The sequence below is a fragment of the Babylonia areolata genome, chromosome 7 (genome assembly GCF_041734735.1).
Source record: "Babylonia areolata isolate BAREFJ2019XMU chromosome 7, ASM4173473v1, whole genome shotgun sequence".
Taxonomy (NCBI): Eukaryota; Metazoa; Mollusca; class Gastropoda; order Neogastropoda; family Buccinidae; genus Babylonia; species Babylonia areolata.
Window position 1 is genome coordinate 257,501 of NC_134882.1, and position 27,568 is coordinate 285,068.

Sequence of the window (27,568 nt, forward strand, 5' to 3'; positions counted from 1 at the left end):
GAAGATAAACTAAGGTCTGTCTAGTAATTCAGACAAGATGATAAACTAAGGTCTGTCTAGTAATTCAGACAAGATGATAAACTAAGGTCTGTTTAGTAATTCAGACAAGATGATAAACTAAGGTCTGTCTAGTAATTCAGACAAGATGATAAACTAAGGTCTGTTTAGTAATTCAGACAAAATGATAAACTAAGGTCTGTTTAGTAATTCAGACAAGATGATAAACTAAGGTCTGTCTAGTAATTCAGACAAAATGATAAACTAAGGTCCTGTGTGCAGCACACTCTCTGTACTCTGAAAAATCATCCTTTGCAACATGAAGTGTTGTCTTCTGGCAAATTCTGTATAAGAAATCTTTAAATATTTTGTAATATCACACACACACACACACACACACACACACACACACACACACACACACAAACACACACACATATATACAAATAGTTCACACTCTCTTCGTGTCCTGGGCACCGCTCCTTGCAGAAAACACTGAGGTAAATACCAAGACCAGTAAAATATAAAAATATAAACAACAATAGACTATTCATGTCTTAAAACTTGTATTCTTAAAAGCAGCAAATTTTTGCTGTCAAACAGCTTCTTCAGGCCTGACAAAGTACAAGCACAATTGGCTTATGATGCTAGTCAGGCATCCATCTATGCAGATGATGTGTAGCATATTACAGATTTTTCTGAATGCAGTGACGCCTCCTTGAGAAACAGACTTATAACTCTGTGTGCAGGATCTTTGTTGGCTCTGGATGGCCAGCCACTCGAAAAGTTCACTGTCACCACGGCGACATCATGGCTTGCGAGCTGGACTTAGATGAGTCAAAAGTCAAGTTCTACAAGAACAATGAACTGGTATGATGGAGCCCTGAGGAACAGCTGTAGACAGTGCTATCAGTAGACCTTCTGGAAGGCTGGAAGGAGTTAGGGACAGATGCACATGTTCCTGAAATTCCTTCTTTTTTTTTCTTTTTTTTAACAATTAGCTCAGATGATTATCAGATCCATGAATTGTATCAGAATATTTTGTAAAGTTATGTACAGTTTTTTTGACTGAGTAGTGTTTGTTACATAGTTGTCATTAACCATTGAAATCAGAAAGACAGGATATAAGCAAGCTTTGTACACAGGTGCTCACAGTATGTGATCATTAACACCGGGATATCTAAAGTTACTGAAGATAATTTGTTTTGAACTTGTGTTGAATATTCCAATGACCCACACAAGTTTATTCCCCCTACCCTGTCTTCATTTCAACACCCAAACTCTTAACATGGATTGCAGCATCTTTAACATGCATAGTTGATCTTCTGCAAATGAATGTACACAAAGAGGGTTGATGATGATGATATGGATACCTAAATGGCACCTATCCTCGGTCAGAGACCCAGCTCTTTGCACTTTACAAACATAGTCATGTACACAACAGGATGCCTACCTGGAGAGAGCCAACTGACAGCTGCCATTGGGTGCTCATAATTCGTTTCCTGTGTCATTCACTCAGGTTCCAGTCACACACAACACATATACTCACACAGACATGCAACACTTTATATGTATGACCCGTTTTGTTTATTTACCTTGCCACAATGGTCACCATAATCTGTTTTCACTCATGCAGGTGCATGTTGTTCTTTACAGTTTTCTCTGTTTGTTTCTGGTTACATCAGCAGAGCCAGTGAGGAGGTGGAGGGATTTGGTTTAATGTCCTGTCACATGTATCACTGATTGAAGACATGTTGTTTAATGTCCCGTCACACGATTGAAGACATGTTGTTTAATGTCCTGTCACACGTATCAGTGATTGAAGACATGTTGTTTAATGTCCCGTCACACATATAGTGATTGAAGACATGTTGTTTAATGTCCTGTCACACATATCAGTGATTGAAGACATGTTGTTTAATGTCCCGTCACACGTATCAGTGATTGAAGACATTTGGTTAAATGTCCTGTCACATGTATCAGTGATTGAAGACATGTTGTTTAATGTCCCGTCACACGTATCAGTGATTGAAGACATGTTGTTTAATGTCCTGTCACACGTATCAGTGATTGAAGACATGTTGTTTAATGTCCAGTCACAGATATCAGTGATTGAAGACATGTTGTTTAATGTCCCGTCACACGTATCAGTGATTGAAGACATGTTGTTTAATGTCCCGTCACATGTATCAGTGATTGAAGACATGTTGTTTAATGTCCCGTCACACGTATCAGTGATTGAAGACATTTGGTTTAATGTCCCGTCACACGTATCAGTGATTGAAGACATGTTGTTTAATGTCCTGTCACACGTATCAGTGATTGAAGACATGTTGTTTAATGTCCCGTCACACGTATCAGTGATTGAAGACATGTTGTTTAATGTCCCGTCACACATATCAGTGATTGAAGACATTTGGTTAAATGTCCTGTCACACGTATCAGTGATTGAAGACATGTTGTTTAATGTCCTGTCACAGATATCAGTGATTGAAGACATGTTGTTTAATGTCCCGTCACACGTATCAGTGATTGAAGACATGTTTAATGTCCCGTCACACGTATCAGTGATTGAAGACATGTTGTTTAATGTCCCGTCACACGTATCAGTGATTGAAGACATGTTGTTTAATGTCCCGTCACACATATCAGTGATTGAAGACATGTTGTTTAATGTCCCGTCACACGTATCAGTGATTGAAGACATGTTGTTTAATGTCCCGTCACACGTATCAGTGATTGAAGACATGTTGTTTAATGTCCCGTCACACGTATCAGTGATTGAAGACATGTTGTTTAATGTCCCGTCACACGTATCAGTGATTGAAGACATGTTGTTTAATGTCCCGTCACATGTATCAGTGATTGAAGACATTTGGTTAAATGTCCTGTCACACGTATCAGTGATTGAAGACATGTTGTTTAATGTCCTGTCACATGTATCAATGACTGAAGACATGTTGTTTAATGTCCCGTCACACGTATTAGTGATTGAAGACATTTTGTTTAATGTCCCGTCACACGTATCAGTGATTGAAGACATTTGGTTAAATGTCCTGTCACACGTATCAGTGATTGAAGACATGTTGTTTAATGTCCTGTCACACGTATCAGTGATTGAAGACATGTTGTTTAATGTCCCGTCACACATATCAGTGATTGAAGACATTTGGTTAAATGTCCCGTCACACGTATTAGTGATTGAAGACATGTTGTTTAATGTCCCGTCACACGTATCAGTGATTGAAGACATGTTGTTTTATGTCCTGTCACACATATAGTGATTGAAGACATGTTGTTTAATGTCCCGTCACATGTATCAATGATTGAAGACATGTTGTTTAATGTCCCGTCACACGTATCAGTGATTGAAGACATGTTGTTTAATGTCCCGTCACACGTATCAGTGATTGAAGACATGTTGTTTAATGTCCCGTCACAGATATCAGTGATTGAAGACATGTTGTTTAATGTCCCGTCACACATATAGTGATTGAAGACATGTTGTTTAATGTCCTGTCACACGTATCAGTGATTGAAGACATGTTGTTTAATGTCCCGTCACACATATCAGTGATTGAAGACATTTGGTTAAATGTCCCGTCACACGTATCAGTGATTGAAGACATGTTGTTTAATGTCCCGTCACACGTATCAGTGATTGAAGACATTTTGTTTAATGTCCCGTCACACGTATCAGTGATTGAAGACATGTTGTTTAATGTCCTGTCACACACATCAGTGATTGAAGACATGTTGTTTAATGTCCTGTCACACGTATCAATGATTGAAGACATTTTGTTTAATGTCCCGTCACACATATCAGTGATTGAAGACTTGTTGTTTAATGTCCTGTCACATGTATCAATGATTGAAGACATTTTGTTTAATGTCCCGTCACACATACCAGTGATTGAAGGCATTTTGTTTAATGTCCTGTCACACATATCAGTGATTGAAGACATGTTGCTTAATGTCCCGTCACACGATTGAAGACATGTTGTTAGAGTATTAATGTACACATTTGAGTATCATCGTTTAGAAGAGGAGGGGGAGGGGGATGAATGGTGAGTTTTGGGGGGAAACTGGGCATATGGGGGAGGGTGGTGGGGTGAAATTTGAAACAAATATGTAAATACAATTACAGAAAACTACTTTATGGACTTTGTAAAAGAGAAGTTGTAAGTTGTAATCTAATAAGCGAAACAATTGATAATGAATGCAAAAAGTCAAAAACATCAATGTTCTCAGTCACTTGTGATGACACACTTTCATGCAGGTAAGGTTTCATCAAATCACAATAACCAGAGGCAAGGCCTTCAAGACTCACTTTTGCTTCATGCTTTATTCAGTCAAGGAATCATGAGTAGAAAAAAAAAAGATACGTAAAAACTCGTTGAAAAGTGCTCTTTATTGAACAGGATATATGAAATGAGCTTAGGAGAAAGAAAGAAAAAGAAAAAAAAAAGAAAAAAAAGGTATACAGGCTGGATTGAAGCATGCATGTTCCGTTCTGAAGCAAGCAGACTAATCCCCACTGCTGCGGGACATCTGACATCATTTGACAAAATTTAATATGTAAAAGAGTATTGACGTTTTCTTCTCTGTGCAACAAATAGATGTGATTGTAGTGGATGTAATAACGCCGTTTAAATCATGTTTTTTGTGTGTTTTATTATTTCTCAATTATTCTTTTATTTCGGCATTAAAGGAGACTTTGCTATCGCTTGAAGCACAAAGCAACACATGGTAGATCTCTACATCGAGCTGAAAAAAACGATCGATTCAATTTTTCTTTTACATTCATTCCAGTTAATTCAGTGTCCACTCTGGAATATTAATATGCAGTAAACACGTCGATGTTGTAGTTAGTATTACTGTATATGTTCTGTCCAGAATTTATATTTCTTTCCTTTTAATTGTGAACTAGGAAAATGAGGTCATGTCTTTAAGACAATCTGCCTGCTGCTAGGCCCAAATCAGTGGGAAACGGTTATTAGAAATTTTAGATTTGGATACAAGCCTAAAAAAACAAAACCGTTGATGATTCAGAAAAAAACGGCTTAATTCAGGAGACTTACAACCTGTTATTGGTATAACTGTGAAGATTTTTTTCAGACTATGTTTAAGTCAAATTTGGTATTGACAGACAAAGTATTTCCAGAGAAAATGGCAATGTTAAAGTTTACCACACACACACACACACACACACACACACACACACACACACACACACACACACAGATAACCAAACACTGGGTTAAAAAATAGACTCACTTTCTTTACACAAGTGAGTCAAAAAATATATGCTTAACTGTCATGTTACTGAGGCATATGTACTTGACTTTAGAGCAATATTTTGTCCAAAATGAATTACATAACAGAGCCTGTGACAAATTTACTATATGTATAGTTTTCCTCATATTTAATAGGAATGTGCACATAATAAGGATTAGCAGATTGTATTTCAGAACTTGTGTTCATGGTTGCTCTTGCTTACAACCGTAACCACTGCTTCAGGCATTCTGAAGTACAGTTGTTGGCCAGTGATAAAGTCATTTAACAAATCCCGAGAAACTTACTTACAGATCTGTCATGTAAATCTGTGGATAAGGACAGGTTTAATCAAGTTTACAAGTGACAAAAAAGGGCTTTGGTCTTGTTTAAGAAGAAGAGTGACTGGGGGATTGAATGAATGAACTTCATTAATTTAGAGCAGGTAAACATTTCCACACACAGGTTGTGTTTACACCACCACCCACACACACACACTAACAGAGATAGAAACAACAAGAAAAGCAAATGCCTGCACAATAGACAACACACACACACACACACACACACACACACACACACCCCGACACACACACACACACACAGACACACACATGCACACACACACACAGATACACACACAGACACACACACAGACACACACACACACAGACACCAACACACACACACACACACACACATGCACACACACACACACACAGATACACACACAGACACAGACACATGCACACACACACACACACACAATTCACTTGTATACGCAGCATATAACTGCATGTATCGTCAAACAAATGAAAATGTTCAGTGGCTACTTTTCATAAGAAATGTATTAACTAGCACTGGATTAGATCATGTTTGGAAAAATCAGTTCACTTTTAGTCCATGCTGTATCCAAGAAGCTTGAAAATGAATATATAAAATTTTGGAAACAGAAACATGACAGTTCATCTAAATTAGCATTTTACAAGAATGCTGTGACAAATTATAAAATTGAACTGTATTTAAAGAATACAGCAAATACACAACACAGGAAAGCACTGACCATGTTACGAATCAGCGCCCATGACTTACAAATCGAACAGGGAAGATATAAAAATACACCAAAAGAACAAAGACTGTGTGATACTTGTAACAGTTTAGAAGATGAGATTCACCTTTTAGACAATTGTGTAAAGTACAATACTTACAGACACAGATTCCTAATCGATATATTCCTAATCGATAATGCAAAGCCTAGTGAATTGATCCAACAGAAATACAGCCAAGACTGACGAAATTTGTTCATGAATGTTTCTCTTCTTAATATGCTCATGTTTATGTTTCATTGTGTCTTATAAACTTTAAGGTTTTATGACAATAAAAAGTATTCTATTCTGTTCTATTCTATTCTATTCACACACACACACACACACACACACACACACACGCTCACACACACGCACACGCACACACACACAGAGGTTTATTATGGCACTTGATGGGCCATTACCTGTGAGGCATTGTGCACATGCAGGTGTACACCAGCGGCAAACTGAGGGTACCTGCTGGAGGGTTCCACCCCTTTGTGGGCATGCACTCTGTGGGTGAGGCTGTCAAACTGCTCCAGAAAGAACCGTGGCTTCCAAGCAAGGATGATGAGGTGGGTGTGTGAAGGGAGTGTGGGTGTGGCTGTCAAACTGCTCCAGAAAGAACCGTGGCTTCCAAGCAAGGATGATGAGGTGGGTGTGTGAAGGGAGTGTGGGTGAGGCTGTCAAACTGCTCCAGAAAGAACCGTGACGTCAACATCAAAATTGTTCTGAGATCATTTTTGACAACATAGTATATGGTTACATGCTTTCCTGTTGTAACATTACCCAGAAGCTCTGGACCTGTCGATCACAAGGCCAGGGCAGCCACTACTGACCTTGGTCTCACGTGATGATGCTCAGCTAACCGCGTGCTATCGATCATAAGGCCAGGGCAGCCACTACTGACCTTGGTCTCACGTGATGATGCTCAGCTAACCGCGTGCTATCGATCACAAGGCCAGGGCAGCCACTACTGACCTTGGTCTCACGTGATGATGCTCAGCTAACCGCGTGCTATCGATCACAAGGACAGGGCAGCCACTACTGACCTTGGTCTCACGTGATGATGCTCAGCTAACTGCGTGCTATCGATCACAAGGACAGGGCAGCCACTACTGACCTTGATCTCACGTGATGATGCTCAGCTAACCGCGTGCTATCGATCACAAGGACAGGGCAGCCACTACTGACCTTGGTCTCACGTGATGATGCTCAGCTAACTGCGTGCTATCGATCACAAGGACAGGGCAGCCACTACTGACCTTGGTCTCACGTGATGATGCTCAGCTAACCGCGTGCTATCGATCACAAGGACAGGGCAGCCACTACTGACCTTGGTCTCACGTGATGATGCTCAGCTAACCGCGTGCTATCGATCACAAGGACAGGGCAGCCACTACTGACCTTGATCTCACGTGATGATGCTCAGCTAACCGCGTGCGTGTTTACATTGAAACAACAGTGAGTGGATAAGATAAGATAAGATCAGATAAGATAAGATAACTTTATTATCTCCAGTTAGAGAAATTTGGTCAGGTGCATTATCATGACAAGTAAAGAACATGGAGACCATCACTGTAAAAAACAAGTTATTAAGATTATAAGACACAGATGTAAAAATATCACATACATCGTTTCTTACATTCATTCCACACATTGCAGGCAATATTTCAAAATGTAAAAAACAAAACAAATAATAATAATAATAATAATTTAAAAAAAGGAAAAGAAATAATAAACATTATTTAAATAATTATGATTGTGAGCATAATATACTATACTACACACTGATTTTGATTAAGATAAGAATAACTTAATTATCTCACAAAGATAAATTGCACCAATTGACCAGTCAGCTTAATCGTTTGCCATGGAGTGTCTGGGGCCTTCTGCCAGGAAGCACAAAGACTGGTTTGATGAGAACTGCACTGAGATCAAGCAGCTGCTGGAAGACAAACGCCAAGCCTACAGAGCCCACATTGAAGATCCCAAGTCACAGTCAAAGAAAGACATACTGAAGAGCGCACACAGCACCATCCAGCTGAAGCTGCGGCAGATGCAGGATTCCTGGTTGAGCAACAAAGCTGATGAGATCCAGGGCTTTGCAGACAGGAACGGCATGAAGAACTTCTATAACAGCCTGAAAGAAGTCTACAGTCCCACCATCTCCGGATCTGCTCCACTCCTCAGTGCTGATGGTTCTACCCTAATCACTGACAAGGACGGGATCCTTGAGAGATGGGCTGAACACTTTGACAGCGTACTGCACCGCCCTTCCACCATCAATGATGAAGCCATCGACCGACTCCCCCAGGTGCCAGTCAGTGAGTTGTTGGATGCCATTCCAACTTTGGAGGAGACCCAGAAAGCTATCCGTCTGCTATCCAATGGCAAAGCCCCTGGCTCAGACTCCATTCCAGCTGAGGTCTACAAAGAAGGTGGTATGGCGCTGACTGAGAAGCTTCATCAGCTGTTCCAGCTCATCTGGCAACATGAGGAAGTTCCACAGGACTTCAAAAACGCTACCATCATACACCTGTACAAGCGCAAAGGAAATCGTCAGGCCTGTGACAACCATCGTGGAATATCCCTGCTGTCTGTCGAAGGCAAGACTCTGGCCAGAGTGCTACTCAACCATCTCATAGCGCACCTTGAGCAAGGTCTCCTACCAGAGAGCCAGTGTAGCTTCCGGAAAGAACGCGCGACTATCGACATGGTGTTTGCTGCCAGGCAGCTCCAGGAGAAGTGTCAGGAACAGAACGCCGACCTTTACTCCACCTATGTCGATCTGACCAAGGCCTTCAATACTGTTAGCAGAGATGGCCTTTGGAGAATCATGGCGAAGTACGGATGTCCCAGAAAGTTCATCACCATCATACGGCAACTACACGATGGGATGCTGGCCCAAGTCCAAGACAACGGAGAGACTTCAGAACCATTCCCTGTCTCCAACGGAGTCAAGCAAGGGTATGTTCTTGCCCCCACCCTGTTCAGTCTCATGTTTTCAGCTATGCTGACAGATGCCTTCAGAGACACTGACACAAGCATTGGCATCAGGTACCGCACAGATGGCTCACTCTTCAACCTCAGGAGGCTTCAAGCAAAAACCAAGGTGAGGACAGACACCGTCAATGACTTCCTGTTTGCTGATGACTGCACTCTCAACGCTGCCTCCGAAGCTGACATGCAGCACAGTGTCGACAAGTTCTCTGCTGCCTGTGACAACTTTGGCCTCACAATCAGCACAAAGAAGACTGAGGTGATGCACCAGCCAGCTCCAGGAAAGCCTTATGTTGAACCAAACATCTTCATCAACGGACAACGACTGAACATGGTGGACAAGTTCACATACCTGGGCAGTACACTCTCTCACACAGTTGTCATTGACGACGAGGTGAATGCCAGACTCACCAAAGCCAGCGCTGCCTTCGGCAGACTCCATAAGAACGTTTGGAACAGGAGAGGCATCACCCTGGAGACGAGGCTCAAAGTATACAAGGCCATAGTTCTCACCACACTGCTCTATGGATGTGAATCATGGACAGTCTACAAACACCATGCCAAAAAGCTGAACCACTTCTACATCACCAGCCTCAGAAAACTTCTCGGCATAAAGTGGCAAGAGAAGATCCCTGACACAGAGGTGCTCACTCGTGCAAACTTGCCCAGCATCTACACCATCTTGATGCAGGCCCAGCTGCGCTGGGCAGGCCATGTAGTTCGCATGCCAGACCACCAGCTCCCCAAGAAACTACTGTATAGCGAACTCCAACATGGCAAGCGCTCCCATGGAGGCCAAAAGAAGCGCTTCAAAGACACTCTGAAAGCTTCTCTGAAGGCCTTCAACATCAGCCACGACACATGGGAGCTGAATGCAATGGACAGACCAAAGTGGCGTTCAGCTGTCCACAAAGGCCAGGAAAAGCAGTGCCAGCAAGTCCCCGACAGCTGCCACCATCCCCTGTCCACACTGCGTCAGAACCTTCTGGGCGCGGACTGGCCTGACCAGTCATCTGCGCACCCACAGAGCCCAACCCACCCACCCCCAGGATGACTAGATGGTCCTCGTCAATCCCGACGGACGAACCACACTGTACTACACACTGATTTTGATTAAGATAAGAATAACTTAATTATCTCACAAAGATAAATTGCATCAGAATGTTCCTACCAAATTCAGAATGTCCTACCAAATTCAGAATGTTCCTACCAAATTCAGAATGTTACTACCAAATTCAGAATGTTCCTACCAAATTCAGAAGAATGTTCCTACCAAATTCAGAATGTTACTACCAAATTCAGAATGTTCCTACCAAATTCAGAAGAATGTTCCTACCAAATTCAGAAGAATGTCCTACTAAATTCAGAATGTTCCTACCAAATTCAGAATGTTCCTACCAAATTCAGAAGAATGTCCTACCAAATTCAGAATGTCCTACCAAATTCAGAATGTTCCTACCAAATTCAGAAGAATGTTCCTACCAAATTCAGAATGTTCCTACCAAATTCAGAAGAATGTTCCTACCAAATTCAGAATGTTCCTACCAAATTCAGAAAAATGTCCTACCAAATTCAGAATGTTCCTACCAAATTCAGAATGTTACTACCAAATTCAGAATGTTCCTACCAAATTCAGAAGAATGTCCTACCAAATTCAGAATGTTACTACCAAATTCAGAATGTTCCTACCAAATTCAGAAGAATGTTCCTACCAACTTCAGAAGAATGTTCCTACCAAATTCAGAATGTTCCTACCAAATTCAGAAGAATGTCCTACCAAATTCAGAATATTCCTACCAAATTCAGAATGTTACTACCAAATTCAGAATGTGACTACCAAATTCAGAATGTTCCTACCAAATTCAGAAGAATGTTCCTACCAAATTCAGAAGAATGTTCCTACCAAATTCAGAAGAATGTCCTACCAAATTCAGAATGTCCTACCTAATTCAGAATGTTCCTACCAAATTCAGAATGTTACTACCAAATTCAGAATGTTCCTACCAAATTCAGAAGAATGTTCCTACCAACTTCAGAAGAATGTTCCTACCAAATTCAGAATGTTCCTACCAAATTCAGAAGAATGTTCCTACCAAATTCAGAAGAATGTTCCTACCAAATTCAGAATGTCCTACCAAATTCAGAAGAATGTTCCTACCAAATTCAGAATGTTCCTACCAAATTCAGAAGAACGTGCCTACCAAATTCAGAATGTTCCTACCAAATTCAGAATGTGCCTACCTTCAGAATGTTCCTACCAAATTCAGAATGTTCCTACCAAATTCAGAATGTGCCTACCAAATTTCCTGATTGTTCCTACTAACACTGGACAGGGGTTGGCATTTCTGGATAATATTCTCTGTGTGTGTCTGTGCATGTGTGTGTGTCTGTGTGTGTGTGTGTGTGTGTGTGTGTGTGTGTGTGTGTGTGTGTGTGTGCGTGAATGAGTGAATGTGAGAGAGAGAAATTTTGTGTGTGTGTGTGAGAGAGAGAGAGAGAGAGAGAGAGAGAGAGAGAGAGAGAGAGAGGGTGAAAGGATTGAATATTCTTGATTCTTGATTCTCTTGTGTGTGTGCCTGTCTGTGTGTGTGTCAGTGTGTGTGAAGTGGCAAGTGCTCATATTCTTTCTTTAGTGTCTTTTCATTTGACATTGGACATTTTGTGTGTGTGTGTGTGTGTGTGTGTTGATAAAAAGGGGATATACAGAGAAAGGATTAATTGAACAGTGCAACCAGTGGTGCATGAATTTTAGACTATAACATCAGTTAAGAAAACAGTTAAAAAAAACAACAACAACAACATGCAGATAAATCAGTTAAGAAAACAGTTAAAAAAACAAACAACATGCAGATAAATCAGTTAAGAAAACAGTTAAAAAAATAACAACATGCAGATAAATCAGTTAATAAAACAGTTTTAAAAAAACCCAACAACTTGTAGATAAATCAGTGAACAAAACATTTTAAAAAACAACAACATGCAGATAAATCAGTTAACAAAACAGTTTAAAAAACAACAACATGCAGATAAATCAGTTAACAAAACAGTTAAAAAACAACAACATGCAGATAAATCAGTTAACAAAACAGTTAAAAAACAACATGCAGATAAATCAGTTAACAAAACAGTTTAAAAACAACAACATGCAGATAAATCAGTTAACAAAACAGTTAAAAAACAACATGCAGATAAATCATTTAACAAAACAGTTAAAAAAACAACTTGCAGATAAATCATTGCAGTGATGTGTGTAGGTCACATTGCAGAAATATTTCACTTGAACTATGTAACAAGGATTCAGCAATTTCAATGAAAAGTATATGGCTGGACATTAATTATTATGTTCTGATCTGAAAAAAAGTTAACTCTGTCTGAGTTTATGACACTGAAATGAAAGATGGTTTCATGTGATTTGTTTACAACAATAAATGTTTTTACTTTACCTTGAAAGCATTCAGTCTTGTGCAAGAGATATTATCCTGTTTCTTGAAAGCATTCAGTCTTGTGCGTAATGTAAGAGATACTATCCTGTTTCTTGAAAGCATTCAGTCTTGTGCGTAATGTAAGAGATACTATCCTGTTTCTTGAAAGCATTCAGTCTTGTGCGTAATGTAAGAGATATTATCCTGTTTCTTGAAAGCATTCAGTCTTGTGCAAGACACAGGAGATGTTAGCAGTCCATGATTTCACAGTGGAAACACTTTATCATGAACTTCCAGTTGCCAACCCAGTTTCTTTTGGTTATAAACTCTTGTCATCAACACTTGTTTGAAATCTTATCCATCATGAAGACACAAACAATGTGTAATATTCTGAAACTTATAGACAGATAATTGTTTCTTTTGTGTTCCCTATTTTTGTGCAGCCATTTCAGTCGCTCATTCCCTTGAATACTAATTTATGAGAAGGTACTCAGCAAAATTTGGTGATAGTGCCTTTGGCTGAAGGATTGTGTAGTAAATTATTTCAAAAGCAAGATCTGATTAAGGCATCATTATTGTGTGAGTTCAGTTCAGTTCAGTTACTCACTCACTGCGTTCAGACAAATCCATATATGTTACACCACATCTGTCAAGGAGATGCCTGACCAGCAGCATAACCCAACGCGCTTTGTCAGGCGCTGAGTAAAAAAAAAAAAAGGAGGGGGGGAGGGTAAGCAGATAGATAATGAAATAAAATGCAATGCAGAAAAAACAACAATAATAATGATAATGATAACAGTAATAATAATAGTAATAACAATAATGATAATTCAATTTATATGGTTCTTTTCCATGTAAAACATGCTCAAGAGCCCTGTACAATGTAAACACTGAAGTGTAAAACATGCATTCAAACATTGAAATGACTATTTACATGCATAACCAAATATTGAAATGACTACTTACATACATAACCAAACACTGAAATGACTACTTATATCCATAACCAAACACTGGAATGACTACTTGCATGCATAATCAAACATTGAAATGACTACTTACATCCATAACTAAACACTGAAATGACTACTTACATCCATAACCAAAAATTGAAATGACTACTTACATCCATAACCAAACACTGAAATGACTACTTACATCCATAACTAAACACTGAAATGACTACTTAATCCATAACTAAATACTGGAATGACTACTTACATGCCTAATCAAACACTGAAATGACTACTTACATCCATAACCAAACACTGAAATGACTACTTACATGCATAATCAAACACTGAAATGACTACTTACATACATAAACACTGAAATGACTACTTACATCCATAACCAAACACTGAAATGACTACTTACATCCATAACCAAACACTGAAATGACTACTTACATCCATAACCAAACACTGAAATGACTACTTACATGCATAATCAAACATTGAAGTGACTACTTGCATGCATAATCAAACACTGAAATGACTACTTACATCCATAACCAAACACTGAAATGACTACTTACATGCATAATCAAACACTGAAATGACTACTTACATACATAATCAAACACTGAAATGACTACTTACATCCATAACCAAACACTGAAATGACTACTTACATCCATAACCCCAAACACTGAAATGACTACTTACATCCATAACCAAACACTGAAATGACTACTTACATCCATAATCAAACATTGAAGTGACTACTTGCATGCATAACCCTGCACAGATATCCAACAAAACACTCTGACAGTGATTTACATACATACAAAAAGACTTCACACATAGCATAGCATTCATGTATATCATACATCACAAAGATGCGAGCTTGTCAAAATATTGTGAGAAAAAAAAGCGTTGTACATCACAGCAGTTTATATTTTAATAAGAAATATATGATAATCTGTTACTGCAGTTTATATTTTAATAAGAAGTATATGATAATCTGTTACTGCAGTTTATATTTTAATAAGAAATATCTGATAACCTGTTACTGCAGTTTATATTTTAATAAGAGATATATGATAATCTGTTACTGCAACATTTCTTTACTTTTCTTGTTCTGCTTGTTTTCTGACATTTCTGCCCATGAACAGACCTGTAGCACTTTCTGTTCTGTCAACAGATTGCCTGATGTCTGTAGCACTTTCTGTTCTGTCATCAGATTACCAGATGTCTGTAGCACTTTCTGTTCTGTCATTGCCTGATGTCTGTAGCACTTTCTGTTCTGTCATCAGATTGCCTGATGTCTGTAGCACTTTCTGTTCTGTCATCAGATTACCTGATGTCTGTAGCACTTTCTGTTCTGTCATCAGATTGCCTGATGTCTGTAGCACTTTCTGTTCTGTCATTGCCTGATGTCTATAGCACTTTCTGTTCTGTCATCAGATTCACAGATTGCCTGATGTCTGTAGCACTTTCTGTTCTGTCATCAGATTGCCTGATGTCTGTAGCACTTTCTGTTCTGTCATCAGATTGCCTGATGTCTGTAGCACTTTTTGTTCTGTCATCAGATTGCCTGATGTCTGTAGCACTTTCTGTTCTGTCATCAGATTGCCTGATGTCTGTAGCACTTTCTGTTCTGTCATTGCCTGATGTCTGTAGCACTTTCTGTTCTGTCATCAGATTGCTTGATGTCTGTAGCACTTTCTGTTCCATCATCAGATTGCCTGATGTCTGTAGCACTTTCTGTTCTGTCATCAGATTGCTTGATGTCTGTAGCACTTTCTGTTCTGTCATCAGATTGCCTGATGTCTGTAGCACTTTCTGTTCTGTCATTGACTGATGTCTGTAGCACTTTCTGTTCTGTCATCAGATTGCCTGATGTCTGTATCACATTCTGTTCTGTCATCAGATTGCCTGATGTCTGTAGCACTTTCTGTTCTGTCATCAGATTGCCTGATGTCTGTAGCACTTTCTGTTCTGTCATCAGATTGCCTGATGTCTGTAGCACTTTCTGTTCTGTCATCAGATTGCCAGATGTCTGTAGCACTTTCTGTTCTGTCATTGCCTGATGTCTGTAGCACTTTCTGTTCTGTCATCAGATTGCCTGATGTCTGTAGCACTTTCTGTTCTGTCATCAGATTCACAGATTGCCTGATGTCTGTAGCACTTTCTGTTCTGTCATTGCCTGATGTCTGTAGCACTTTCTGTTCTGTCATCAGATTGCCTGATGTCTGTAGCACTTTCTGTTCTGTCATCAGATTGCCTGATGTCTGTAGCACTTTCTGTTCTGTCATCAGATTGCTTGATGTCTGTAGCACTTTCTGTTCTGTCATCAGATTGCCTGATGTCTGTAGCACTTTCTGTTCTGTCATTGCCTGATGTCTGTAGCACTTTATGTTCTGTCATCAGATTGCTTGATGTCTGTAGCACTTTCTGTTCTGTCATCAGATTGCCTGATGTCTGTAGCACTTTCTGTTCTGTCATTGACTGATGTCTGTAGCACTTTCTGTTCTGTCATCAGATTGCCTGATGTCTGTATCACATTCTGTTCTGTCATCAGATTGCCTGATGTCTGTAGCACTTTCTGTTCTGTCATCAGATTGCTTGATGTCTGTAGCACTTTCTGTTCTGTCATCAGATTGCCTGATGTCTGTAGCACTTTCTGTTCTGTCATTGCCTGATGTCTGTAGCACTTTCTGTTCTGTCATCAGATTACCTGATGTCTGCAGCACTTTCTGTTCTGTCATCAGATTGCCTGATGTCTGTAGCACTTTCTGTTCTGTCATTGCTTGATGTCTGTAGCACTTTCTGTTCTGTCATCAGATTGCCTGATGTCTGTAGCACTTTCTGTTCTGTCATCAGATTACCTGATGTCTGCAGCACTTTCTGTTCTGTCATCAGATTGCCTGATGTCTGTAGCACTTTCTGTTCTGTCATCAGATTGCCTGATGTCTGTAGCACTTTCTGTTCTGTCATCAGATTGCTTGATGTCTGTAGCACTTTCTGTTCTGTCATCAGATTGCTTGATGTCTGTAGCACTTTCTGTTCTGTCATCAGATTGCCTGATGTCTGTAGCACTTTCTGTTCTGTCATTGCCTGATGTCTGTAGCACTTTCTGTTCTGTCATCAGATTGCTTGATGTCTGTAGCACTTTCTGTTCTGTCATCAGATTGCCTGATGTCTGTAGCACTTTCTGTTCTGTCATTGACTGATGTCTGTAGCACTTTCTGTTCTGTCATCAGATTGCCTGATGTCTGTATCACATTCTGTTCTGTCATCAGATTGCCTGATGTCTGTAGCACTTTCTGTTCTGTCATCAGATTGCTTGATGTCTGTAGCACTTTCTGTTCTGTCATCAGATTGCCTGATGTCTGTAGCACTTTCTGTTCTGTCATTGCCTGATGTCTGTAGCACTTTCTGTTCTGTCATCAGATTGCCTGATGTCTGTATCACATTCTGTTCTGTCATCAGATTGCCTAATGTCTGTAGCACTTTCTGTTCCATCATCAGATTGCCTGATGTCTGTAGCACTTTCTGTTCTGTCATCAGATTGCTTGATGTCTGTAGCACTTTCTGTTCTGTCATCAGATTGCCTGATGTCTGTAGCACTTTCTGTTCTGTCATTGACTGATGTCTGTAGCACTTTCTGTTCTGTCATCAGATTGCCTGATGTCTGTAGCACTTTCTGTTCTGTCATCAGATTACCTGATGTCTGCAGCACTTTCTGTTCTGTCATCAGATTGCCTGATGCCTGTAGCACTTTCTGTTCTGTCATCAGATTGCCTGATGTCTGTAGCACTTTCTGTTCTGTCATCAGATTGCCTGATGTCTGTAGCACTTTCTGTTCTGTCATCAGATTGCTTGATGTCTGTAGCACTTTCTGTTCTGTCATCAGATTGCCTGATGTCTGTAGCACTTTCTGTTCTGTCACCAGATTGCCTGATGTCTGTAGCACTTTCTGTTCTGTCATCAGATTGCTTGATGTCTGTAGCACTTTCTGTTCTGTCATCAGATTGCCTGATGTCTGTAGCACTTTCTATTCTGTCATTGACTGATGTCTGTAGCACTTTCTGTTCTGTCATCAGATTGCCTGATGTCTGTATCACATTCTGTTCTGTCATCAGATTGCCTGATGTCTGTAGCACTTTCTGTTCTGTCATCAGATTGCTTGATGTCTGTAGCACTTTCTGTTCTGTCATCAGATTGCCTGATGTCTGTAGCACTTTCTGTTCTGTCATTGCCTGATGTCTGTAGCACTTTCTGTTCTGTCATCAGATTGCCTGATGTCTGTAGCACTTTCTGTTCTGTCATCAGATTACCTGATGTCTGCAGCACTTTCTGTTCTGTCATCAGATTGCCTGATGTCTGTAGCACTTTCTGTTCTGTCATTGCTTGATGTCTGTAGCACTTTCTGTTCTGTCATCAGATTGCCTGATGTCTGTAGCACTTTCTCTTCTGTCATCAGATTGCTTGATGTCTGTAGCACTTTCTGTTCTGTCATCAGATTGCCTCTTGTCTGTAGCACTTTCTGTTCTGTCATTGACTGATGTCTGTAGCACTTTCTGTTCTGTCATCAGATTGCCTGATGTCTGTATCACATTCTGTTCTGTCATCAGATTACCTGATGTCTGCAGCACTTTCTGTTCTGTCATCAGATTGCCTGATGTCTGTAGCACTTTCTGTTCTGTCATCAGATTGCCTGATGTCTGTAGCACTTTCTGTTCTGTCATCAGATTGCCTGATGTCTGTAGCACTTTCTGTTCTGTCATCAGATTGCCTGATGTCTGCAGCACTTTCTGTTCTGTCATTGCTTGATGTCTGTAGCACTTTTTGTTCTGTCATCAGAGTGCCTGATGTCTGTAGCACTTTCTGTTCTGTCATCAGATTGCCTGATGTCTGTAGCACTTTCTGTTCTGTCATCAGATTGCCTGATGTCTGTAGCACTTTCTGTTCTGTCATTGCCTGATGTCTGTAGCACTTTCTGTTCTGTCATCAGATTGCCTGATGTCTGTAGCACTTTCTGTTCTGTCATCAGATTGCCTGATGTCTGTAGCACTTTCTGTTCTGTCATTGCTTGATGTCTGTAGCACTTTTTGTTCTGTCATCAGAGTGCCTGATGTCTGTAGCACTTTCTGTTCTGTCATCAGATTGCCTGATGTCTGTAGCACTTTCTGTTCTGTCATCAGATTGCCTGATGTCTGTAGCACTTTCTGTTCTGTCATCAGATTGCCTGATGTCTGTAGCACTTTCTGTTCTGTCATCAGATTGCTTGATGTCTGTAGCACTTTCTGTTCTGTCATCAGATTGCCTGATGTCTGTAGCACTTTCTGTTCTGTCATTGCCTGATGTCTGTAGCACTTTCTGTTCTGTCATCAGATTGCCTGATGTCTGTATCACATTCTGTTCTGTCATCAGATTGCCTGATGTCTGTAGCACTTTCTGTTCTGTCATCAGATTACCTGATGTCTGTAGCACTTTCTGTTCTGTCATCAGATTGCCTGATGTCTGTAGCACTTTCTGTTCTGTCATCAGCTTGCCTGATGTCTGTAGCACTTTCTGTTCTGTCATCAGATTCACAGATTGCCTGATGTCTGTAGCACTTTCTGTTCTGTCATTGCCTGATGTCTTTAGCACTTTCTGTTCTGTCATCAGATTGCCTGATGTCTGTAGCACTTTCTGTTCTGTCATCGGATTGCCTGATGTCTGTAGCAGTTATGCAACGCTTAGCGGACCCATCATGACTGTGAACTGGGTGGGCAGTATTTGAAATCGTGTAGTGTGGCTGAATGAATCCGCCAGGTGTTAAGATCACGCTGGTCAGTTTTTACAGGCAACCTACAAGCTTCAGAACAAAAGCTAAGTGATTTTTCTGTGAATTTGATTAATAATTTGTCATGGCGTTATTGTTTAATGTTTGAATTATTAGTAAATTATTGAGAGGGCTCAAAGATGATTTGTCCGTCGAATGCACAGAAAAATCGCTTATCTTTTTTGTGGACAGAGTGATTTTTCTGTGTGATTGACTGATAATTTATCATCGCGTTATTGTTTAATTATTGAATTATTAGTGAACGACAGAGAAGGACCTGTATTTTTCTGCAAAATAAAATCTGCTATGTAACAATACCCAGATGCACCCTTCCACTAGCTAAGAGGAGACAACCTGACAAAAATCCCCAATCCCACGGCTTTCATACAGTACCAATGGGATGAATGGCTGTTGGGTTAAACAGTCACTAACTGTATGCAGTCTGGCCTTAGGGCGACACCAGGCTGACGGACTCCACACAGATGGACATCCATTGCCCTTCCCTGATAAGAGGCTCTGTCAGGGCGACCGAACATTTTCCCTCACCTCATAGAACACCCTTCTATGGATACTTACAAAACCCTGTCTCGCGTGCACCTCGGGGATCAGCTGCATAGCACGAGACATAAATTCAGATCCCCAAAACCCCAAAACAGGCGTGGCAAAAGAGGTGGGAAAAGATTGTGCTTAGGTAGCAGAATGACAAAAGCAGAGCGGCTGTCAAAGAAATTCTTTAGAATCGGCAGTTGGAATTGTTCCAGCATGAGAATGAGAATCTCAACAATGTGTGTGAGAAATTGGCATATGATTTTGACATTTTATGTCTCCAAGAGACCAGGACAAGTGCAGACAAACCAATATATTTTGAGAATTTCACAGTCTTTCAAAGGAATGAAGGAAGAGGAGTAGCAATCATACTGAACAAAAACCTAAAAAACAAAGTTTCCACCATAAATCTAGAGAAATGGTGTAGCAACTCATGTGAACTAGTGGGGGTGCGTCTCGAAAAACCTGACGGAATTCACAAAAGCATCGTGCTCATCAATGCCTATGTTCACCCAGGAACCTGCACAAGAAAAGAAGATTGGGCCTTTTTAGAGGAAATAGAGAATGAACTTGGAGACTCAGTCATTATCTGTGGAGACCTCAATGCAAGATCCAAGCTATGGGACCAGCGGAACACCAACCCACAAGGACTCGCACTTGAAGGAATGATAGGGGAAATTCTTCTTAGCCCATAAACAACCACATCCCCAACTCACCTTGGAACAAGACAAGGGGACAGTGACAGTGTGATCGACATCGCTCTAACATCTCCAAAATTCAGAGCAGAAATGAATGCAGAGACGCTTCCACACCAAGGCAGTGACCACCTCCCGGTAGTTTTCAGTCTACAGAAACTGTCAGATAAACGCTGCATGAAACCGCGTGATCCATTTCAGTATGAAACCAAAGAGACAACCGTCATCGAAAAACTAAGACGCAGAAGAAACAAAAGAACGGCACTGAACAGGATGCAAACTATTCAGCCCCCATGGTGGAATACCGACACAGAGAGAGCCTGGATAGAAAAACATGTGGCTGTCAAACTTTGGCAAAAAGAAAGAACAAAACCATCTCCAGACAAAGATATTGAAACAAAAATGAAAGAAAAAACTAAACAGTTTGAAACCATTGCTCAAGAGGCCAAAAATGACAAGTGGAAACAGTTTTGCGAGGCACTCAGTTATGACTCAACATTGACAGAGTTCTGGCAATTTTATCTTCGCATGGAAGGGAAAACGTGCACAACAACAACCCCAGACATGGTAGACACTGACGGAACCAAGCTTAAGACAAACGAAGAAAAAGGATCCACCCTGCTCAAACGTTTCATACAACAGAGCGATCAAAGAAACTTAGATGAGAAAAAGAAATATGTTGAGGAGTTAAACCAAACCCTTATGCAGACTGGACCTGATGATGACTTGACAATAGATGATCTAAATGAAGCAATAGCTAAATGCAAGAAAGAATCTGCCCCTGGCCCAGACAAAGTTCGCTACTCGGACATCAAGGAACTATCGGAAGAAGACAGAAGCAAACTTTTCAATCTATATCAAAACAGTTTCCACAATGGACATGTGCCAGAGGACTGGACACACAGCTTCTTAAAACCCATACAAAAACCAGGAAAGGACCATCATCAGGTAAGCGGCTACCGGATCCTAACCATGCAAAACATCGCTGGAAAGCTCATGGAACGCATGATAGCCAGGAAACTTGCAAGGGATCTTGAACACAGGCACATTCTCCCTTCAAATCAAGGTGGTTTCAGAACAGGCAAGTCCACATGGGAAAATGCAGCTGCTTTTGCATATGAGGTGTATGAATGATTTCAAAGGAAAGAAGAAACACTAGCAGTAGCAATCGACCTTGAAGATGCCTACAATAAAGTCCAGTTTGCACACCTCATTGAGCTGCTACTAAGGTATGGAGTAAGTTTGACACTGACAAGATGGATAGCAGCAGCGCTTCAGGAAAGAACTGTCGTCCTACGCCTCGGAGATTGGATGTCTGCACCTTCTAAACTATCCATGGGACTGCCACATGGGTCTCCGCTCTCTCCTGTCCTCTACAATGTCTACACGAAGGGCCTTGCAGACTTAAACAACAATGGAATAGCTCGGGTGCTTACTCTTGCAGATGATGGCCTGGTCTTCAAAACTTTGAAAGATGCTCAGGAAAGAACCAAAGCTGTCCAGAAACAACTAAACAATATTGCTCAATGGTGCAAAGACACAGGATCTTTCATCAATCCAGCGAAAGCCCAAACGTTGCTGTGCACCCTGAACAACAGAACCGCGAGCAAATCACCACCTTCTGTGTCATTCGATGGGATTCAGATCGAGAAAACTGAATGCCTACGCTACCTAGGAATACACTTCGACAGGATGCTGACCTTCAGAAAACATGCGGAAAATACTGTTCTCAAATGCAAAAAAGGCCTTTCAGTCTTAAAGGCAATGGCAACCAAAGGTATTGAACAACGCCACCTCTTCCTGCTATACCAATCACTCGTCCTCAGTGTGATCGACTACGGACTTGGGCTAACAACACCGTCTCAAAGCAACCTCTTAAAATTAGAAAGAGTTCAAAATGAAGCTATGAGGCTGATCCTTGGAACAACAAAAGACACGCCCACAGAAACCATGCGATACCTGCGTGACCTTCCTTCAGTGCAGGCCAAAAACAAGTTAGAACAGGTCAAGACCTACTTCAAAGCATTAGAAAACCCTCAAAACCCACTGCATGACGCAGTCAGACAACCAAAAGGCAGCCGTCTAGGACGAGGAAGATCATGGATGGGGCAAGCAGAAGACACAATCCAGCTAGTATGCCGACTACAAGACCTGAAAGAAACAAAAGAATGGGAGAAAAACCCCGAAAACCTCAACCATCTATTCAACACAGCCATTTCACCCACTTTAGGAAGACATTGTCAGGAATGGCCAGAGGGCAAAACTGATGCGGAAGTGAAGCTACTCATAGAAGAAAACAGTAAAGAAGAGGACATCATCATATACACGGATGGCTCAGTCACCAAAGACCAATCCGGTTGGGGATTCACTGCGAAACAAAATGGAAAAACAGTTAGGGAAGAGAATGCTGCCTACAAATTCACAACCTCCAGCCTAACGATGGAAGTTGAAGCTGTGACACATGCCCTCCAGTGGCTATCGTCCATCCATACGCCCGGAAACCAACATGCCATGATTCTAACCGACTCAATGAACCTCATACAGAAAATTGAAAACGGAATGGGAAGCCCAGAGTGGCATAAGGCAATGCGCAACTTTCAGATAAAAAAACTCACATGGTCATACTGCCCAGGACATGCAGGAGTTAAGGGAAATGAGCGAGCTGACAGACTTGCTGGTAACGCAACACCAACGAGCGGCCTACATCTAGGAAAATCGGAAATCCTCAGAAAAAGTCAAAGAATATCAAAAAGAACAGGTACAAGGCCATCACACCATCGATCGCCTCAAAGAAATAAAAGCAGAGAGAGGGAGCGGCCATAAGTCTAACATGAAAGGTAGAGCACGATGCTTTGCAAATCAAACAAATATCGGCATCATTTCCAAACCAACATTGCGCAAATTTCTTCAAAACGGAACAGAGTCTGTGTGGGCTTTTCCAAATACAATAGACTGAGCAACACACTAGACGCCACGTTCTTGGCATCAGAGATCTTTTCCCGTCCCTCTTGCGGCCAATCAGTGGCACCCTCTGTGCGTGTGTGTATGTGTGTGTTTGTGTGTATGTGTGGGTCTGTGTTTTTGAGTGCGTTTGTGCATGCGTGAGAGTGTAAGTGTACACAAGTGTCAGGAGAGTTCTGTACATGTGTGTGTGTGTGTGTGTGTTGTGTGTGTGTGAGGGGGAGGTGGGGGTGCAGGGAGGAGGTGAGGTAGAGGATGAGGTATGTGAGTGTATGCATGCCTACACTGTGGGAGCAACAGGATATTGGAACGTATATATTATATATATATCTTTGTATATATGTGTGTGGGGTTGGGAGTGGGAGATATGGGCGTGTGTGTGTGTGCTCGTACAAGTAAGCGTTCATCTGTGTGTGTGAGTGTGTGTGTGTGTGCGTGTGCGTGTTTGTGTGTGTGTGTGTGTGTGTGTGTGTGCCGTGGAAGCTGCGATACATAGACTAGAAATGTGTGTGGAGGAGGGGGTAGAGGAGGTGCAGGGAAATTTGTGGTGTGTGTGTGTGTGTGTGTGTGTGTGTGTTGGAGCTCATGTACGTTTATATGTATTTGACTGTGCTTTCATATCTGTGAAACTGCGTTTTGGGGGCATATCTGGTTATGCATGTGTGGGTGTATGTGTGAATGTGTTTCTTCATGTTTTATATTTATTTGCTTATTTATCATCATTGTTGTCTTATTTATTTAATTATATATTTATTATTATTATTATTATTATTATTATTATTTTACCATTATTTTCATTACTACTATTTTTTTTTTTATATCATAATTATTATTTATTTATTTGTGTATGTACGCTTATATATACATATATATATATATATATTTTTTTTTTATCTCAAGGCTGACTAAGCGCGTTGGGTTACGCTGCTGGTCAGGCATCTGCTTGGCAGATGTGGTGTAGCGTATATGGATTTGTCCGAACGCAGTGACGCCTCCTTGAGCTACTGAAACTGAAACTGAAACTGTAGCACTTTCTGTTCTGTCATCAGATTCCCTAATGTCTGCAGCACTTTCTGTTCTGTCATCAGATTGCCTGATGTCTGTAGCACTTTCTGTTCTGTCATCAGATTACCAGATGTCTGTAGCACTTTCTGTTCTGTCATCAGATTGCCAGATGTCTGTAGCACTTTCTGTTCTGTCATCAGATTGCCTGATGTCTGTAGCACTTTCTGTTCTGTCATCAGATTGCTTGATGTCTGTAGCACTTTCTGTTCTGTCATCAGATTGCCTGATGTCTGTAGCACTTTCTATTCTGTCATTGCTTGATGTCTGTAGCACTTTTTGTTCTGTCATCAGAGTGCCTGATGTCTGTAGCACTTTCTGTTCTGTCATCAGATTGCCTGATGTCTGTAGCACTTTCTGTTCTGTCATCAGATTACCAGATGTCTGTAGCACTTTCTGTTCTGTCATCAGATTGCCAGATGTCTGTAGCACTTTCTGTTCTGTCATCAGATTGCCTGATGTCTGTAGCACTTTCTGTTCTGTCACCGGATTGCCTGATGTCTGTAGCACTTTCTGTTCTGTCATCAGATTCACAGATTGCCTGATGTCTGTAGCACTTTCTGTTCTGTCATTGCCTGATGTCTGTAGCACATTCTGTTCTGTCATCAGATTGCCTGATGTCTGTAGCACTTTCTGTTCTGTCATCAGATTCACAGATGGCTTATGTCTGTAGCGCTTTCTGCTCTGTCATCAGATTCAGAGATTGCCTGATGTCTGTAGCACTTTCTGTTCTGTCATCAGATTCAGAGATTGCCTGACGCCTTTGACTGCTACAAGTATGGAAATCTGTGGATCAGGTAATTGTCGTACTCCTTTTTTGTCTGCAGATGTTGTTGTTTCTCTCTGTCTGTCTCTCTCTCTGTCTGTCTCTCTGTCTCTGTCTCTGTCTCTGTCTCTCTCTCTCTCTCTCATATTTTTACTCTGAACGCGGTTATTGAGAAATCTTTATCAAAGAAAGGAGGCAAGCTTTACGCCTGTTTTGTCGATCTGAGAAAAGCATTTGACTCTGTGCAACGTCAGCCTTTGTTTGATATTTTGATTCAGAAAGGTATAAAGAGGAAATTTATGATTGCTATCATTGCTATGTATAAATGTGTTACATCTTGTGTACGTATTGAAGATAAGTTAACTGAGTTTTTTGATTGTCCCGTTGGCTTAAGGCAAGGTTGTATGTTAAGCCCTATATTGTTTTCGTTATTTGTTAACGAAATTGCTTCAGCAATTGAAATCAGTGGTATTCATGGAATTCAGTTTTTGCCTAACTTATTAGAGTTGTTCATTCTTCTGTTCGCGGATGATATTGTACTGCTATCTAACACTGCGATTGGTCTGCAAAATCAAATTAATATTCTGAATAATGCATGTAAAACACTGTTCTTGAATGTAAATACTGACAAGACTAAAGTGATGGTTTTTCGAAAAGGTGGCTTTTTGGGAAGATATGAAAAGTGGAATCTCGATGGAAATGCTCTAGAAGTAGTGAATGTATATAATTATCTAGGGTTTGTTTTTACAACAAAAATGAGTATAAACAAAGGAGTAGGGATTTTAGCAGCAAAAGGCAAACATGCATGCATTGACTGTATAAAATATATAACGAAGCTGAATGATATTTCCAAAGGATGTTTTTTCAAAATATTCGATGCTCAGGTACAACCCATTCTTTTGTACGCTTCTGAGATGTGGGGTCTTAACAGACTTGATAATATTGAGAAAGTTCATTCCTTTGCATGTAAACGTTTTTTGAACATAACACTTAGAGTACCAAACAAGTTTGCATACGGCGAATTAGGACGTTATCCACTGTATATAAATAGTGCCACAACGTGTATCAAGTACTGGTTAAGGTTGCTGAATATGAATGTACACCGATTACCCAGACAGGCATATTTGATGTTGTTTAACTTAGACGAAAGGGGAAAAAAATGCTGGGTGTCTTTAGTAAAAAATACTTTATTTAGACTTGGGTTTGGATATGTCTGGTTGCAACAAGGCGTTGGTTGTGAGCAAACATTTTTATCATTATTTAAGCAAAGAATGAAAGATATATTTATGCAGGAGTGGGACGAGTCAGTAATGTCTAAAGATATATATCATAACTACAGAATGTTTAAAACTGGTTTTCAGTGTGAGCAATATTTTGAATATGTGGATAAAAAGTGTTTTAGGGACTGTTTAGTAAAATTACGGCTTGGTTTGCTCCCAATAAATGGATCATTTTTTAGAAGAACATTCAAATGTAATTCAAATTACGCATGTAAACGTTGTAATGTAATCGAAGATGAAAACCATTTTATAAACAATTGTGTCCTTTACAATAACCTGCAGCAAAAACATCTGAACTCTGAAGGTCAATCGTATGTTCACTTGATGAAGAATGGTTCTGTTTACAGTATTCGTAAACTATGCATTTATATATTTAATGCCCTGAAGATACGACAGGAATTCCTTGACAACAATGATGAAAGTTAGAATTAATTTACTATGCACGAGAAGCACTTTTGTTCTACAGGTTAAGTTAGTACGTATTTTACATTTTGTTGTGGCTGAGTGATCACCATATTGTGTACTTTTGACCTCTTTCTAGGGGCCGGAGGCCTGGAGATTAAAGTTTTGTTCTTGTTCTTGTTCTTGTTCTCTCTCTCTCTTTCACCCTCTCACTCTCTCTCTCGTCTCTGTCCGTCTGTCTCTATCTTGTTCCTGTGGTTTATGTGGAAGACCAGCTGTTCTTATTCATTCTTAGGTATTT

The 27,568-nt window shown here is 40.5% G+C and overlaps 1 protein-coding gene across 7 annotated transcripts in view; it reads left to right on the top strand.

Annotated features, from left to right (window-relative positions):
* The window catches only part of LOC143283637 (uncharacterized), a 393,825-nt gene that overhangs the window by 196,319 nt on the left and 169,938 nt on the right, over positions 1-27,568 (top strand). For all 7 annotated transcript variants that reach the window (XR_013055424.1, XR_013055425.1, XR_013055423.1 and 4 more), the window contains 3 exons: positions 747-867; positions 6,806-6,931; positions 25,561-25,616. Coding sequence is in view for 4 of the 7 variants with exons in the window: in XM_076589820.1 (XP_076445935.1) it covers positions 747-867; positions 6,806-6,931; positions 25,561-25,616 (303 nt within the window). In the remaining 3 variants the exon portion in view is untranslated. The remainder of the gene's footprint in view (positions 1-746; positions 868-6,805; positions 6,932-25,560; positions 25,617-27,568) is intronic.